Source organism: Chionomys nivalis, chromosome 2 (assembly GCF_950005125.1).
Source record: "Chionomys nivalis chromosome 2, mChiNiv1.1, whole genome shotgun sequence".
Taxonomy (NCBI): domain Eukaryota; kingdom Metazoa; phylum Chordata; class Mammalia; order Rodentia; family Cricetidae; genus Chionomys; species Chionomys nivalis.
In genome coordinates this window covers 128,038,773-128,057,574 of record NC_080087.1, presented here as the reverse complement: position 1 = coordinate 128,057,574, position 18,802 = coordinate 128,038,773, and the positions used below count along the sequence as shown (strand labels likewise).

The 18,802-nt window shown below is 35.4% G+C and overlaps 1 protein-coding gene across 1 annotated transcript in view; it reads right to left on the bottom strand.

Annotated features, from left to right (window-relative positions):
* The window catches only part of Erbb4 (erb-b2 receptor tyrosine kinase 4), a 1,078,513-nt gene that overhangs the window by 282,768 nt on the left and 776,943 nt on the right, over window positions 1-18,802 (bottom strand). Inside the window, exon 13 of the mRNA XM_057755450.1 lies at window positions 2,497-2,629. Coding sequence (XP_057611433.1) covers window positions 2,497-2,629 — 133 coding nt within the window. The remainder of the gene's footprint in view (window positions 1-2,496; window positions 2,630-18,802) is intronic.

The following is an 18,802-nucleotide window of genomic DNA, read 5'->3' as shown; positions in this document are numbered from 1 at the left end:
AATTAGGTGATAAATTCTAAAATATTTTCTTCCCTAAAGTCATCACTTCTTTTTTTATTTGAAGATCTAAAGTATTAATAAGCAATGGAATTCCAAAGGGTAAGTTATATATTCTGTTAGTTAAATTAATTCAAAAGTTAGATTTTTGTTTTATTCTTTCTAAAATAGGTTATAATGTTTTGGGTTTCCTAAGGAATTTTCATACACATATGCTATTATGTTTTCTTCAAAAGACGAGGATTTAAGTATGGTTTCAAAATGTATTGATAGGTTAATATTTGTATAGGACCTACACATTCAGTCACATTAATTTAGTACTTGTACAGTAAGATATTAATTTGTTTTAGACTAAACATTTTATGAAATTTCTTGTTTGAAATCGTAGTTATAAAACAAACCTTCTCTTTGTTCTTCATTAACATGAGAGATAGAAAGTACTTAACTGAGGTCTTCAGAAAAAAAGTTGAAAATGACCCAAGTAGAATACTTAAGTCTACAAACAGTTACAAGTAATGTACAATGAAATTTTATGAGAGTCTGAGTTTCACGTAATCACAAGTTTGGGATAATACAGTCATTGGCCATTAAAGGGTTATGTTGACAAATGAACAACATAAGTTTATGCTACTAAAATGTGGTCGGTGTTGGTCCCCTTTCCGCTACCCAATGTGCACCTCTCCACATACACAGCTAAACACAGTGTCATAAGAGCAATGGAGAGACTTCACCTTTCCTCCCTAATTTCATTTACAGTGCTCCTGACTGCTTCCTGCTTTCATCAAAGATCCCCCTTGAAGTCTTGGAGAATTACTGAGTCTTTGATCATTGTTGTATCCAGCATTGCTCTTCTTATTCCACATCCCCTGGTGACTTAAGTGTGGTTTTTGCAGAGTTCCCCTCTCTTGGATGTGTCTTAACAGATTACAGTCAAGATGCTAATGCGCTAGCATAGTCAGCCTTCAGATCGGAATTAATTCTATAAAACCGAGTCCCCAAAATCTAAATCTTATACTAACACTAGTATTTGAGAATTTAACACTTGATATTTAGTTTACTAAGTATGCTCTATAAAAGGAGAAAACATGTTTTACTCAGGTATGATTTTTAAATGTGCATTACCATCAAAGACCTCTTACACTCTCGTGTTTATGTGTTGATCTCAAGGATTAAGAATGTATGCCATTTAGGAAAAGCTTCAGGGTTTCAAGATTCCATTATAGCTACTGTCTCTTCCGTTTTGATTGGTCATTGTTATTACTTTGCCACTTGAATTTGAGCTCAAATTAGACTGAATTGTTCAACTTTATTGTTCCATCAAAAAGTTTGCTTTCTGTGCTTTCTTGGTGTATATACATACAAAAATCCTGTATTTATAAATATATACTTGTAAATGGACTTCTCATTTTTATAAATGTGTATTTATTTGACAGGTTTAATCAGTTTTTAATATACAGTTTCCATAATTTACAAAAGTACTTTCATTGAGATATATGAGGAAAGCGGACTTAGGAACAGCCCTGAGAAATATATTATCACACAAATGAAAGGCAACTATGATGTGTAAAGTTGTACTGTGAAAAGCACTTTTCTGGGGTATGACATGTCATAGTAGAGAGTGGATACTAGGTTTTCCTGTGGCAACGTGATGCTTGCAATACCCCAGGGAATTAAAATCACTAGTTGAAACACTTCTTTTTAGGCAGTGGCAGAGCACATTTCAAACTTCTTCAACTTAAGTCATAGCTGTAGTTTTTCTATACTCCTCATCGGTTGTGAAAAACACAGAGACATGGGCTGTTTCTCAGGTGGAAATAAACCATTCAAATTGGGTGGAGAATAATTAGGAGCTCTGCGGTCACTCTAGGTGAAAAGCGAAAGAAAGGTGCCCGAGGGGACCTGCAGCAAGTACAGAGTAGGGCAGGGGTCCTCAGTCTGTGGTGCAAGAGGGGAAATTGCAACAGGCTATAAGGTGAAGGGCAGGGGTCCTCAGTCTGTGGTTCACAATCCATTTGACAAATATTTACATTATGTTTCATAACTAGCCAAATTACAGTTATGAAGAAGCAATGATAGCAATTTGGTTGGGGTTGCATGTTGCATACCATGACATGAAGATTATTAAAGGGCTGTAGCTTTATGAAAGTTGAGAACCACTGGTGCAGGGGGAGGCTTTAGCGATCTGCTCATAATGCAAGGTGAAAATAAACAGTTTTACTAATGTGTAAGTGGGTAAAATTCATTAATATTTATCTATCTTGGTAAACATTTTTAAGATGTGAAGGTTGATCAATATCAGACTTATTATTTCAAGCAAAAACTACTTTTCCTTGAAACAACCTCTTATCTCTTTTCTTGTATCAAAGGCGTTCTTGAAAACTTTTGATAGACTCGTAAACTCTTAACATTTTAAACTGTTACCATTTTTCTAAAACTCAGATTTTGCTTTAGTCAGTAGCTCATAACTCATGTAATTAAAGTGGATTTGTCGTCTCTTACCCATCATAGAGATTACAAGACTCTATGCAGATTTTTCCCCTGCTGAAACGCCGACATGATAGGCACTGGTCTGGCCCAGGTCCCCAGCAGCCATCATTCGAACACAGGTGATTGCACACCATCCCTTCAGCAGCTGCAAGACACACCAAAATCAATAAGAAATAAGTCAAAAGATATGTTAAAACTTACCATTTTTTCTTACAAAAGCTGAATAGCAATTTTATTTAAAAGTATACACTTGAGAACGTAAGCTGCTCATACATTCTTGTTGAGTGACTTTAAAGCAGCAATATAAACGGTCCAGCTCACATCTCCTTTGCTCATATCCTAAGAGTAAGGGGTAGCTATATTAGCCCATGCAATATGTTAAAGTTGGCAGACGTACCTAGACACATTTTTACTTTGTTACTATGTGAATAATCTTTCCTATAATTGCTAAAAGGAGGAAAATTGACTTATATGAACATATGACATTGGTGGAGTTCAATCGTAAAGTTTACTTCCTACTTGAGTTAGTCAGTGAAAACTAGATATCTAGCTGGCTATTTTATTGAAAAAAATGATTGGGTTATGATAGTACAAACTTCAACATTTAGTTAACCCACTGATGTCTTTTCTTTTGTACTCAGATATTTAGTATATTCAAATACTCCAAACCTGAAATCAACACAAATGTAACAATGAATATCCAGATCAACAAATTGTAACACATCATCTAGAAAACAAACAAAAAACAATCCAAACCAGCCATGAATAGATTCACAGCTCGGGTATTTGTAAAACATTATGTAACATGAAAACCTTAACATAGAATGGCATAATAGAGTGCTCAGCTTACAACTCTGACATAAACACAGAGATACCAAAAACTGAGACTGGGAAAGAGCAGTGACTACTGAGGAACCAAAGGGAGTAGTCAACGCATTTTAGAATTTGACTATATACAACTCAACAAATAAAATGCAAAGATAAAAATAAAAAGTCAGAAATTAAAAATATTTTTTGTGGTGCTGGGAGTTAAAATTCATGTCCTCAGTTTAGTTGCACACTCAGCAACTTTCAAAACTTGAAATATTAAAAAAATTCTAATGCGATAATTTTATGTCCATAAATATTCACACATAATACCAATTTTATATTCATTCTTTCTTCAGGATATTTTATTTTAATGTTTGTTTGTTTTTGTTTTTTGCGACAGGGTTTCTCTGTAGCTTTGGAGCCTATCCTGGAACTCACTCTTGAAGACCAGGCTCTGAACTCAAACTCACAGAGATCCACCTACCTCTGCCTCCCGAGTGCTGGGAGTAAAGGCGTGCACCACCACTACCCAGTTTTCTATTTTATTGTTAAATGAGAATGACCTCTATAGGTGCATAGATTTGAATACTTGGTCTCTATGGAGTGACACTATTTTAAAGGATTAGGAGGTGTGAGCTTGTTGGAAGAAGTTTGTCACTGGGGGTGAGCTTTGAGATTTCAAAAAGACCATGCCAAACCCAGTGTCTTTCTCTTCTTTCTGCTTGTGGATTCATATGTAGAATTCTTAACTATTCTCCTGTTTCATGTTTACCTGTAAGGAACCATGTCCCTGCCATGATGACAATGAAAAAAATCTCTGATACTATAAGCAAGCCCCAATTAAATGCTTTCTCCTGTAAGAAAGTAGCTAGGGTGTCTCTTCACAGCAGTAGAAAAATGACTAAGACAATTGCCAATTAGATTATAAACCTATTTTTAGATATACCACTGAATGCAGTTATGGTAGTTAGATAAAATATTAGGGTTTGTTTATAGTCTATTCACTATAATTTAGTCATGTAAATATTATATAAATATAATAAAAATATTCTGTGTGATGTTTCAGAATTAAAATACTTTCCCTAAGCTCTTCAAAGATTCATTTGGATTGTTGGAGATCTAACATTGTTTTCTTTATTGCCAGTAAGATTGTTATTGAATGAATGTTTAAATTGTATGCAGCACATAACAGGACAAATTTCTAAAATTCAATCAGCTGATTTATGCCTTCTAATTATGTTAAAAACATCAATATTTAATTGATAAAATTATTTTGAAATAGCTTAGTACCACTCTTAACTGTTCACTGGAAGGATATGTGTCTTTTTCTAGTTTGTGATTATCTTAGTTGTTTTTATAAAAATACTTGGAGGAAACAAAAGTAATAGAAGAGTTTGTTCTGGCTCTCAGCTCGTTGCTATATGGGTAAATCACATCACATTAAGTCTATAGTCAAGAGGCAAAGATGAATGAATGGCTGTAGCTGTTCAGCATCCTTTCTCCATTTGTGCAGTAAAGGATCCCAGCCAGAGAATGGTGCTACTCACAGTGAGTCAGTTGTCTCATCTTAATGAAACCAACAAGAAAATCTCTCAGATTCATTTTCAGAGGCATAATGCAAATGCATTTCACAGGTGTGCATGGAGGTTTTTAACCTGGAAGATTCTAGACTTTTGTCGGGCTGACAACACTAACCATCACTGGAATATTATAAATATTGCTCCTATAAACATTTTGAAGACATGTTTGTGTGGGTGTAATTTTGACCTTATTTTTGAGGAAAAATATTCTTTTAAGTCTATTCAGGTCATTTTGGTATATGGTAGGATCATTTTCAGTAGAATTTTCTTTTTTAAACTGTCAAAATGCTTATCAAGAGTTGTTTCAATTTTATATTCTCAACAGCAGGACATTCAACATTCTACTTTTATAATTCTTTTCCATTCTAATATATTTTGTAATAGTTCATTGTAATCTAATTCAAATTTCCATAAAATTGGCAATAGCACTTACCAGGTTTGTGTGTGTATATGTGTATGTGTGTGTATAACATATGGACTATCTATAGCTTTACATCTATATATATGATCTACATAAAGTCTATCATCTATTTTTGCATCTATCATCATTATCTATCTACTACTGTGTATCTATCTATCTATCTATCTATCTATCTATCTATCTATCTATCCATCATCTACCCATCTATCATCTACCCATCTATCATCTCTCATCCATCTATCACCTATCTAGCATTATCTATGTATCTGATATTTATTAATTAATTAGAAATTTTCCTCTGAGTTTATAACTTGGACTTTTATCCTTTTAGTAAGAAAGTTTGTAGAACAAATCATCAAAATAAAACTTGGGCAGTTTCCCAGTATATATTGTAGGCTGCCTTAGAATTTGTGATCTTCCTGTCTCAGTCTCCTCGGTGCTGAGATTATGAGTGCCATCATCATATTCCTATTTTTCTTTCTTTTCCTTTCACTAAGAAAAGAATAAAATCTTGTATTGTTAGGAATCCAGATTGGAGCATTTCACAGTGATCTGTCACTGAACCACAAACCTAGTCTTCCAACTTCCCTGACACTCTTTACTAGGATGTTGACACATAATTATAACTCTGTGAGAGTGGAGTTACTACCACTCTTCACTGCTTTGCTGGTCTGGGTCAAGTTGTGACTGTGGTTTGTTTGTTTGTTTGTTTGTTTTTGTAGAGCTTAGCCTTAACAGTCTTTATTACCTAAATAGTGTCTGTCATGTTAGGCGACTTAGTTTTCTGGGCTTAAGTGTAGAAAGAACTGACTTTCTGGTAGTAATTTTGGTCTTCACAAATTGATATACTTGAGTTTCATGTTTCTATATGTCAATATTTGAGACACATGAAAAGCAAAGTTATGGTTAGGGTTAGGAAAGTTAATTTGGGAACTTACCTCTGTGTTGACTCTTCAATTCCAAGTCCCCAAATCTACATAAATCTTCTTTCTACTTTCAAAGTATTGTGTTGCTTAACATATGGTGTCTATGGGATCATGTATCAGAAATGAGTGAATTTTCATGTATCAATGCTTTTCATTAATGAGAAATAATAATGTTTTATGAAAGTCATTCATGTGGGTATTTATTATTTTCATATTCCAATTTCTCTATATATAAAGCTTATATGTACTGGCTGTGTTATTAACATTTTTATCAGAATAATGAAGAAAATCTCAGCTATTTGGAGAACAATTTATGAAGACAATTTTGGAAATTTAAAACAATACTATATAATTGTCATGAATCAGTGTCTTTGAACTAATCCATTATCTTTGGGTCTTCTTATAATCACAATCAATATATCAAATACATCGTATATCAAATTCTAAGACCCTCAGTGGCCTCTTGGTTTCCCTCTTTGGGAAGCTGTGAAAGCCAACACCACCTATTTAACACTGTCTATTTCATTGTGATTCATCACTTTTTGGTCTATTTTACTTGTCTGCATTTATTTTCAGGTTTCATATTATTCATCCTTGTACTCATTTTCCCCTGCCTTCATTGCTGAAAGAACTTTACCATATGTGGAGACATAAAACTGCTGGAATTTTCTGTTGCGCTTTCACATTATTTGACCTGGATACTTTGGCTTCACCAAGATCCTACCTCCTTTCTGCCCTCTGTTGCCTCTTTGATTCTTTATTCATGTGCCTAACAGTGTAGAAGCTTTGGATAAAGGCAACAGATTCACATGAACAAAAAAAAAAAAATGCTGAATAAGAAACACGAAACCAGAAGTAGGTATACTTTTTGATTCACTCTTTCCAAACAACTCAGTGAAACTGAAGTGTGGAAGATTATTTTCTCTAAAGTGAAAGCAAAGCAAGAGCCTCCAAAAGAAATAAAACAAAAGGCCACGGAAGCTACTTCTTTGAAATTCTTAAGAGAAAAAAGTTTCGATCATTATCAAGAAGTGAGCACACATCTGACCTCCCAGAGCGATCACGACGTGAGGAGCAGAAGATCTGCTCAATGGCTCAGAGTTCACAAGGCCATTACAAGCCTGTCTAAAGAAACTTAAGCAATATACTTAATAGAAAACCTTTCACTTCCTCCGTGTTTTCTCCAGAAGCTCTGAAACAGATTTCTCTTTATCTTGTCTGAATTGTACCTGTCTATTAAAAATTTGGAGAGATAATACTGTGCTTAGAATTATGACCTTTATAGAGAATATTGAACCTGCTTCCATTAAAATAGAGATGAGTAGAAAATAATGAATTTTGCTACAGTGCTGCATGTGTGACAGTAAATGGATTAGCTCAAAAATATTGAAATGAATACCTATCTATGGGCACAAAGGCTGAAAATTTTTCTTTCAGTGTAGAGCAAATGTAACTACTGTATCGGTATTATTTATCATACATTGAAGCATGGATTTTACTTAGAATGAATTTAAACAGGTAGCATTAATCTTTTTTTTAATGCTGAAAAGTTTATTTAATATGGAGAAGTTAAGCTTTTCTGATAAGACAGACATAAGTTCAAATCTTTATTGCCTCATGAACCATGTGGCCATGGGCAATTACTTTTCTGCTACAGCTTTGTAAGATGAATAATATCTCCCTTTCATGACGACGGTGAATATGTTCAGAATATTAGTGTGGCATTTGCTACACAGTTGGGCATTTAAAAAAAAAAACAGTGAACAAATTAGCTGATGAGAAACTTTAAAGCATGAAAGTGTATTGATGTATTTACTGTTAAAAGTATTTTCTTAGAAACCCTTTCTATTTTGGACACTGTAAATACATAGCTGTTACATCACAGAAAGTCTAGCTATTTCTCTGCCTTGACAGTGGATCAATAATAACGTCTGTATACTTATAATTTTTGATAGGTAATCGACATGACAGAAGGTGATGATGGAGTTTGGCATTATCTTTGTGATTGAAAAGATGTCAGTGATAAGATTGAGGAACTTGTCTGCTGAGATGGTTAAGATAACAGGAAGAAATAAAGAAGAAGGGTCTGTGGCAATTATAAATTACAACTTCAGCAAAGATATTAAAAAGAAGGAACTATATTAACATGTTCAGAGACTAGACTGGACATAGGCAATGGCTCCTGGTAAGTTCCCAAAAGAAGATGGGGATGGATTATATACATAATCTGCTTACAACTTTCAGGATATCTTGAAAGGTTGAACAAGCTATGTAAAAGTGTTGGCATTTTTTTAGCAAGAGAAAACAGAACAAAACACAACAATAACAAAAACCATTTAATTCACATGCAAACTCATAACTCTAATTATGTTGATGGGACTGACTTGAGAACATGGTTGACAGTTGGCAAAAAGAAGATAATAACAATAATTCAGTTAATATACAAACAAAGCATTTATGTTTTTTTCTATAATACAAAATCTTGGAGCTAGGAGGTGGAACTCTGTGATCACTAAGGTTTTTTTTTTTTTTAGCTACTTTCCATCAGGATCATCCTTTTTTTCATAGATATAGGGAGATGTCTAAAGAAAAAGCAGAATGGAACAAATCCAAGTCTGAAGTCCTAGTGGTTGAGTCTGAATCCCTGGTCCAACAGAACCTAAGAAACTGAGTTGTCTAAAACAACCTAAATATTCTCTTTATAGTTCTGAACGTCAAAAGTAAAAAAAATAAATCTCAAACAAAGGGCCTACAGTAATACTAGATTGGTGCCTCAACGTGGTCAACTAATTCCACGTAAAACTTGAGAGGGCTTGAAAATGAATTCTACACACACAGAAAACAAAACAAAACAAAACAAAAAACAACAGAGTTTAACATAGCTTTTTGCTGTTTGCTGGGGTGCCACAGAGAAATTTCCCTGACTCAGTAATAGCAGCAGGAAAAAAGCTGCACCATTTTAAAACTCAGCTTCCTGGGCTGTGCTGCCAGTGAGAACTCCAGCTATAAACCATTTCCATGGCATTTGTGGGCCCGGATGTTTGTATGACATCTCAGGATCGGGAAGAAAGTACTCTGAGACCATGCTAATGGCTCGGCACTCCCTGCCTGGGTAGACAGCAGGATCAGGCTTAGGCAGGTAAGAGAGCATGGCAGATTCATACCACCACACAGAGAGATGTTTCCAGGCTGCACAGTGCTCTGCCTGGCAGATTTGGCTATAACTCAGATAAAAAGCTCATTCTCAGAGTTAAAGTGCTGAGTGTGGCTCCTACCTGGCGGCCCCAGAGGTAGCAGAAATGGTATATCCACCATTTTAAAAATGGAGAGAGGTGGAGCCAACATCCAGAGAAGCTACAACCTAGCTGCTTAGCATTTTAAAAGCTCTTTAAGACAGTAGAGAATTAAAGACAATGCAATAGGACAGATTCAGACATAAAAGACCTCTAAATGGGTCACAGTGTTAAATAAAGCATGTAGGCTTGGGAGAGAAAAGATAAAGAGTCATAATACAGAGTCATAATATAAAGTTAATGTTTTTTAAAAAGTGTAAAGTCTTTAAAGAGAGTACAGATAGTCATAGATTAAAAAAAATAAACCAAAATAAGCCACATAAAAATGGAAAATTCACAGAGACTCTGGATTTTTCGTATTATTGTGTTTTCTTTAAATTTTTTGACTGTGAAGGATCTAACTACAGAGAGATGTTTCATTGAGTGGTTTACTAAGCTAAACCAGCATGGATATTATAAAGGTATCTTGACTTCAGAATTTGGGTCTAAAGATATGATTCTCTGGAAAAGAGGTTTTTCTTTTGTTTTCACAGAAGATGAGACCCTGTGGATTGCTTCTAGACCAATATGGTATGATTGACCACGTCCTGCTGAAAAATGGCTATAAACTCCCTCAAAAACTTACTTTGCTCTACTGCCAACTGAGATGAACCTAGCACAAAGGATATACCATAAAAAACCTGATTACCAGCGCCCCCATATAGCACGAAGCAGTTTGAGATAAAAAAAACTACAACCATATTTCCAAATATTGTTTCTAAATGTTCTTTTACATTTAAAGGGAGATATATAGATATGAATAATTTACATTGGTATAATTTTGCTTTACTGATAAAATTTAAGGTCAATTTTGTTATATTTATATGTATTTCTGATCTTGATTAAGGTATTGTGATTGTGTAGTTCATTTAAACTGTAATGCATAATTAGGAAATATAGGTTGTTAATGGATAATCAATAATAGTCAAGCTTACTGTCATGTTAGGTTTTCTAGATATATAGAGATATATTTCAATTAATAGGCATTCTTCATATCTTTCAAAGACTACAGAATATGGCATTTAATGTTTTAATAACTTAGGGCTTTTCATGACAATGAGACATGTCTGTTCCTGGCAGCAAAAGCTACTTCAAGAGAAAGATGGGCATCAAAGAGGCTCCTTATGGAGTTTGATAGCCATTTAGGCAAGAAACTGCTCTTGCCTGGACTGTTGCATAAACTGGACACAAAGAACCTGCAGAGAGAAGACTGCTGAACTTGCCTAAAGCTAAGATGGTCCTTCGTGGTTCCTGTTTCATGAAAGAGTCTATGAGACATTCTGCAGGATACTAAAGAAAGTAACTTAACTGTCTTTGAAATTCCTACTTCAAGGAAAAGTCTGCTGGATACTATGGGCCTGAAGGCTAAAGATGGATGTTCCAACAGTACAAAAAAACTTTGGGTGACTGTCCAGGCAGAGAGATGTCTCTGTCATTTCTAGAGTTTTGGAAGTTGCTTACTTCTTTTTTACTTAGGTAATATTATATCCTTCTGGCGTCTTTGTTGGAGTTGAAGAATAGATAGAAAATTATAGTTTTCATTTGTTATGATAAAAGATAAAATATATAAATATTGTAAGTGTAATTTTTTCTTGAGAACTGTATTGTTATATGTAAGTTACTATGTTAAAGTAAAAGCCTTTCTTTTTTGTTTAAACAGAAAAGGGGAAATGGTGTAGGAGGTCCTTCTATATTTGTGTTGCTTTCATTGGTTGAATAAAGAAACTGCCTTGGCCTTTTGATAGGACAGACTCAGGTAGGCAGGGAAGACAGAACAGAATTCTGGGAGGAAGAAAGCAGAGACAGCCAGATGCCATGGCTCTCCTTCACAAGATGGATGCTGGTTAAACTCATGCTGGTAAGCCACAGTCAAGTGGTGATACAGATTATTAGAAATGGGTTAAATCAAGATGTGAGAGTTAGCCAATAAGAGGCTAGAGATAATAGGCCAGACAGTAATTTAATTAATACAATTTCTATGTGGTTATTTTGGGGGTTAAGCTAGTCGGGCAGCAGGATGCAGCCTGCTGCTCCTCATACTACAGGAGGAGGCATTGTTTCTTCCACAGCAGATACTAAGTAAGATACTGCAGTAAGTCTGTGAGTAAGAAAGTTTAAATAAATATCAAGGAGGAGGATACTATTGCATTTACATTATAGGAAGGATCTAAAATATTATTAAATGAATGGTCTGTGAACAAACTGGGAAAATAGGACTGACACAATATATCAATGAACCACAGCAGGTAGGTGAAATAGATGTTATTCATAGCATATTCAGTTACAAGACTCTTAGTAGCTCTGGTCTCTCAATTTACTACAACCTGAGCATGAAATTCTAAAGGTAGCTGTTGAGAGTAATGAGCTGCAGCAGAAATTAGACCTTAGACACTCTTCAAAGACTGTTCATATAATGAGTACATTCTATAGTGCCTCTCAGAAAACAATGCTAAACTGTAGAAAGTTAACTATTTTACTGAAATTCATAAGTGAATAAAAGTTAGTAGCATAATATATGCTATATATGTACTATATTTTCTCAATTAAAAAATCATTAAATGTCCCTTTTACTGAATGCAATATTTTTTAGTAATTACAGAATAAAAAACATTATTTAAATAATATTTTTCAATGTTTACTGTTTTATGTTGTCTTTTAAAATTGTCCTGAAATTTGTTTTAAGTTACTCAACTGCAAATTTTCCTATTCTAAGTCCTTTTTGTGGGAGTAAACCTCCACAAGAGAAAATTGTCTAAACCATGTGTTTTTATATATATTTCCTTTTAGTTCTTTGATGTGAGATTCCACTCTGTATGCTTTGAATACCGTTGTTAAATAAAGAAAATGCCTTGACTTATTGATAGGACAGAACTTAGGTAGGTGGGGAAAACTAAAGTGAATGCTGGGAGACGGGAGGCAGACTCAGAGAAGAGCCATGTAGCCCAATTGGAACAAGTCAGAACTTTAGTCCGTAAACCACAGCCATGTGGTAATAAAGAGATTAATAGAAATACGTTAAATTAATATGTAAGAGTTAGCCTGTAGTAAGGAGGAGCAGTGGGCTGCTTTATATCCTGGCCACCCTGCTCCTGGCCACCTGGCTCCCAGCCGCTTGCTAGCTTACATCTGAAATAACCACATGGAAATTTTATTAATTAAATTACTGCTTGGCCATTAGCTCTAGCCTCTTATTGGCTAACTCTCACATCTTGATTAACCCATTTCAATTAATGTGTATCACCACTTGACTGTGGCTTACTGGCATGAGTATAACCAGGGTCCATCTTGGGCAGGAAAATCATGGCATCTGCCACACTTCCCTCTTCCCAGCATTGTGTTCTGTCTACCCCACCCACTTAAGTGCTGCCCTATCAAAAGGCCAAGGCAGACTCTTTATTCAACCAATGAAAGCAACACACAAACAGAAGAACCTCCCACATTAGCCAACAAGAAGCTAGAGCTAATGGGCAAAACAGTGATTTAAATAATATACTTTCTGTCTATTTTGGTTCTGAGCAAGTGGGAAAAAAACAAGCAGGCCCTCTTACATCAGCATGGCACTGAATGTGAGGCATGTTTCTCAGAGGCAGCAAACAGTTCTGCCATGGTGGACTAGGTTGGACAAGCAGGCAATGTCATATTGCTCCAGCAATAATGCAGTTTAAGTTATTAAGAAGAGTTAGCATTTTAAGAAGCTGTCCTGGTCAGAAAAGGCTTACAGATACACAATAAAAACAGATTCAGACAGTTATAGAATTCTAAATGGGTCACATTGTTGGATAAATGTACATAGGCTTCGGAGAGAGAAGAAAAAGAGTATAGAGAGTTGGAAAAGAAGTAAATTGTTTTAAAAATATAAAACAACATCTTAACGAGACAGAGTACAGACAGTCATAGATTAAAAAGAGTAAAAAGAATAAGCCACATAAAAATGGAATATACACAGAGAGTCAGGATTATGTATATTATTGTGTTTCCTTTGAATTTTTTGGCTGTGAAGGAGCTACCTACAGAGAAACATTTCAATTTATGGGCTTCTAAGCTAAACCAACACATATATTTTAAAGGTATCTTGAATTCAAAATATGGTTCTAAGGTTATATTGTTTTGGAAAAGAGGTTCTTCTTTTGTTTCAATGGAGGATGAGAACCTGTGGATTCATTCCAGGCTAATATGGTTTGATGTACCAAGATCCCCTGAAAGGTTGCTGTCAACACCCTCAAAAATCACTCCACCCAACTGCTGACTGAGATAAACCTAGCACACAGAATACACCATGAAACATCTGATTAGCAGCATTCCTGTTCAATAGGAAGTAGTTTAAAAACTACACCCAATTTCCCAAATATTGTTTATAAATGTTTCTTTTGAATTTTAAAGGTGGATATGCTATAGAGTTTCACATTGGCTTGGATATTGATTTATAGATACAAACTTAAAGTCAATTTTGTTATATGTGTATTTCTACTTTTGGTTAAGGTACTGTATTTGTGCAGCTCATTTGAAAAATGTAATATATAATTAAGAAATACAGGTTAATAGATAATTATATATAATAGTCAAACTTGTAGCTATGTTAGTTAGGTTTTCTAGATATATAGAGATATATTTCAGTTATATAAGTATTCTTCAAATATTTCAGAGACATTCACAATATGGCATTTAAAATGCTTTAAGAACTTAGGACTTTTCATGACAGTGAGACACATCTGCTCCTGGCAACACCAAGCTTTTTCAAGAGGATGATGGACATTGAAGAGGTTCCTTATGGTGTTGTTTAGCCATTTGGGCAAAAACTGCTCTTGCCTGGATTGCTTAACTGGACATCCAGAACCTACAGGAAATGACTGCTCAACATTTTTAAAGGTGAGATGATCCTTCAGGGTTTCTGCTTTATGAATGTCAGACATTCTGCAGGACATAGAAGAAAGTTACTGACAAACTGCCAATATGGCCGGAACTATCTTTGAAATTTCCTGCTTCATGGAAAAGTCTGCCAGATACTATGGGCATGTAGGTTGAAGATGGGGATGGATACTCCAACAATACAGAAGAACTTTGGGTGACTGTCTAGGCAGCAAGGTGTATCTGTCAATTCTAGAGTTTTGGAAGTTGCTTACAATTCACTTCCTATTTACTTAGGTAATATTATATCTTTCTGGAATCTTTGACGGAGTTGAAAAATGGATAGTCATAGTTTTTCTTAGTTAGGATAAAAGATAAAGTAGATATAAATATTATAACTGTAATTCTTGTTTGATACCTGTTTTGTTATATGCAATTTTACTATGTTAAAATTAAACCCTTCGCCGGGCGGTGGTGGCGCACGCCTTTAATCCCAGAACTCGGGAGGCAGAGGCAGGCGGATCTCTGGGAGTTCGAAGCCAGCCTGGTCTACAAGAGCAAGTTCCAGGACAGACTCCAAAGCTACAGAGAAACCCTGTCTCGAAAAACCAAAAAAAAAAAAAAAAAATTAAAACCTTCCTTTTTTATTTAAATAGAAACTGGAAAGTTGATGTGGGATTCCCCTTTGTATGCTGTGAATACCATTGTTAGAAACTGCCTTGGCCTGTTGATAGGGTAGCACATAGGTAGGTGGGAAAGACTAAGCTGAATGCTGGGAGAAAAGAGGCAGAGTAAGAGAGAAACCATGTAGACTTGGCTGTAACCAGACAAAATTTTAGCTGGTAAGTCACAGTTACATGGTGATACACAGATTGATAGAAATGGATTAAATTAATATGTAAGAGTTAGTCAACATGAAGCTAAAGCTAATGGGATAAGCAGTGATTTAAATAATACAGTTTCTTTGTGACTATTTTGGTTTTAAGCAGTTGGGAATGAAATAAGCAGGCCCTCTCATGTTGAAAAATTTCATACATGATTATCTTTTTCACCATTTTCTTTCTCATTCTTTCTACTCCAATTCCTCCAGTGCTCTCTCACTGCCTCTTAGTTTAAAAATTTCTTATTTAATTATTATTGTTATATGTGTGTGCACCTATGTGTACGTATATGTATATATGTATTAAAATTTTGAGTCTATTTAGTTTTGCTCCTTTGTATAGGTATATGTATCTAGGGATGACCACTAGGATTGGATGATGTAACATTGACTCATACTAGAGATAACTGATTTTTCCTTTGTCAGCAGTCATTTATTGCCTACAACACTTCACATCTGGGTTCAGCCATTTTGAGTTGTCTTCCATGTACATCGGGATATCAATTGTCATCCCACAGGTCTTCTTTAGGTGCCCATATTTTTAAGATGTTGTAGGGGTAGCCCCAGCCAATCACCTTGCTTGTAAGGCGGGGTTGCCTGAGTATCTTTTTTACTAATAAATATTGCTGGTGTGCTCTCCCCTGCCCCTTCTGCTTTCCTGTTCTCCACTGAAACCATGGGTTCTATGAGTCTTTCCCTAATTAAAGCTGAATATATTCTTATAATTTCTGTCTGCCTTCATTTACGCCGGTACAAGATGTAATGGTCACACCTCACATTTCCTTTTCTTCTAACAATCACATGATATAGAATATAGAAAGTAATAGGGAATGAGACAGAGCAGATTCTCTCTCTCTCTCTCTCTCTCTCTCTCTCTCTCTCTCTCTCCCTACCTCCCTCTCTCTCTCACCACACACACACACACACACACACACACACACACACACACACCTGTCTTGTTATGGTGTGGCTTATACTAATAATGTAGAATTTAAGGCCACACAACCCAAATGTTTCTGTAATTTTTATATCACCACCTACATGGTTTAAAACAACAGAAAAGTGTTGTTTCGTAAACTTCAAAGAGAAACATGCAAACTAATGGCTTTGGGCATTTATTTATTTTATTGTGGGGCAGACCATGACATTGACCTAACTTCCTGTGGTGCCAGTCCCTCTTTGCTTTTATCACTCCAATTATGTTTATCTTATCTCTAAATTGTTACATTGTGTTTCCTCTATCTATTATGTTTCTTCTAAGGACACTAGTAACTGCGTTAATGTCTTATCCTAACCTGTATAACTTCATTTTAACATATATGTACATCATATCTTCAATTATTTGAAGTCAAATTCCCAGATACAACTGGTCAGGATATGCCAATGTCTTTTTGGGGATGAGGGGAATAACACAAAGCACAGAGCTTCAGAGAAGAGGCCCTGGCAACTGGAGCCCAGGAACCTGCCTTTTAACATTTAACAGTTTTATCTTCAAAATACTATATCCACTCATCTAGAGGAGTGTCAGGTTACAGTACTGTCCCATGAAATGAGAACTGAACCTGCTGTGATTCTGGCTTCTGTCACTGAGAAGTTCTTTATGACTTTAGACATTTTAGATTAAAAATTAGAGATTTTATTTTTGAAACTTATCAGCAACAGTAACTGGTAATTATTTTTGAAAAGGACATAGAGAGCATTTGAGGCATTGTTAGTAATTAGACATTGTGCTGTTTCAAATAAAATAAGGAAAGAATTATAAAGAGCAGTGTACTGATATTTGCTTTGGTAATTTAGGAAGGGCGATCATAGAAGCATAATTAAGAGTTTCTATCTTCTGATTACTTCCAAGGATATTGTTTACACTGGATCCTGATTTATGCACCCATAGTTCACATCAAGCCTGGTTTACTGAGCATAGGCGATCTGATACCCAAAATAGCTCCTTTAACCTGCCACACACTGGAGAGTAAATGGGCTAGGCTGAGATAATGATGTGCAGAGGATAGGAGTATGTCATCTAAAGATGGCACTGCAAAACTGATAGTATTGTAGAGAATCTCCTTTCTCAGCAGGAGTGTTTAAATTATAATTTATATTATATTTAACCCTAAATTATAACCAAAGTTTATCATCTGTAGAATACAAAAAAATTAGAATAAGAATGATCTTGATTAAAAACTGCATGAGATTTTTATAGGAAACAAATTTCTTATGCTATCTTACAAAGTAAAATCTTTATTCCAGATTTGCCACATCATAGGAGAGTGTATAGAGAAAAAGTTGCTTCTAACTCTGTCTCTATCATATGAATTTCCTTCCTTACTCACCAACTCCTTATCAATTAAATAAATGGCACTTAGTGACCCACTGGAAATGTGGTCATGAGGTCATCCAAGGAGTTTAGTGAGTAACAAGTAATTGCAGTTTGCAGTTTCTATTTGGTAGATGCATGCTCAGTGATGTAGAGTCCCTATTACCAAATGTCAGAAAGGTAGAGACATAGATAATGATAAAATTGCATACAGCAACTCTTCTGAATCTGTGTAGCTGTTGTTTATAAAACTACAGATATAATCAACGATAGATCAAAAGACAAACGGCTGTATTCATTTTAATAGTGGTTATTATTATCCCCTTTATACAATACTATAGCACCTATTTGCCCAATGATTATACTGAATTACTTATAAGTATCTTCAATCTAATTTAAAGAATAGTGAAGGATATGCATAGGTTTTATAAAATATTGTACTATTTTATATAAAAGGACTACAGATTTCAAGCAATGATTGGCTTCTGAAACTGACTCCCATGGACAGCCAGTAATAACTGCATTTCTTAAGTATTTTAGGCAAAAATCATTACCCAAGCTTTATATATTGTGGATTTTTTGAAGTACTTTGTCATTTGTCATAATGCCAACCCACCCCACATAATCTCCAATGGCTCACACATATCTCCCCTCCAAACTTATCCCATCACTCCTCACACATCACTTTATCCCGGCTGCCAACTCCAGAAGACATTCCCTGGGAACACACAAGCCATTCCAGTCAAAGAAGCAGGTAGCCTGACAGTAGATCTTCAAATCTTGCTCAGTCCCCCATTCTCGTTCCCAGCTCTGTAGCAGACCACCCGTGGCAGCCTCTCCTCACCCTCTCACCCCATTCCCATGGGACTAAGTAGACCATGATAGAACATCCTGCTTTCCTCCCTCTGGTGGACCCCCTAAGCACATCCAGCCCATCCCCATTCCTACAGGTCAGCTCCCAATAAATAGGAACACATTTTGCCTGGAATCCCCTTTAACAGCAACTATTAGGATCCTAAAAGAATTTCTTACCAGGCAACATACAGCCACCATACTCTCCTAAGAATTAGAAAGGGCAATAGAAGACAAGGAACCCAATACCAACTCAACAAACATTAGACCAAATAACAGCACCTAGAATTTAAAAGTTTCCAAACCAGAGTGCCTACATGCCAGCAAAACATAATCAATAAAAAAGTCAGGATAAAGT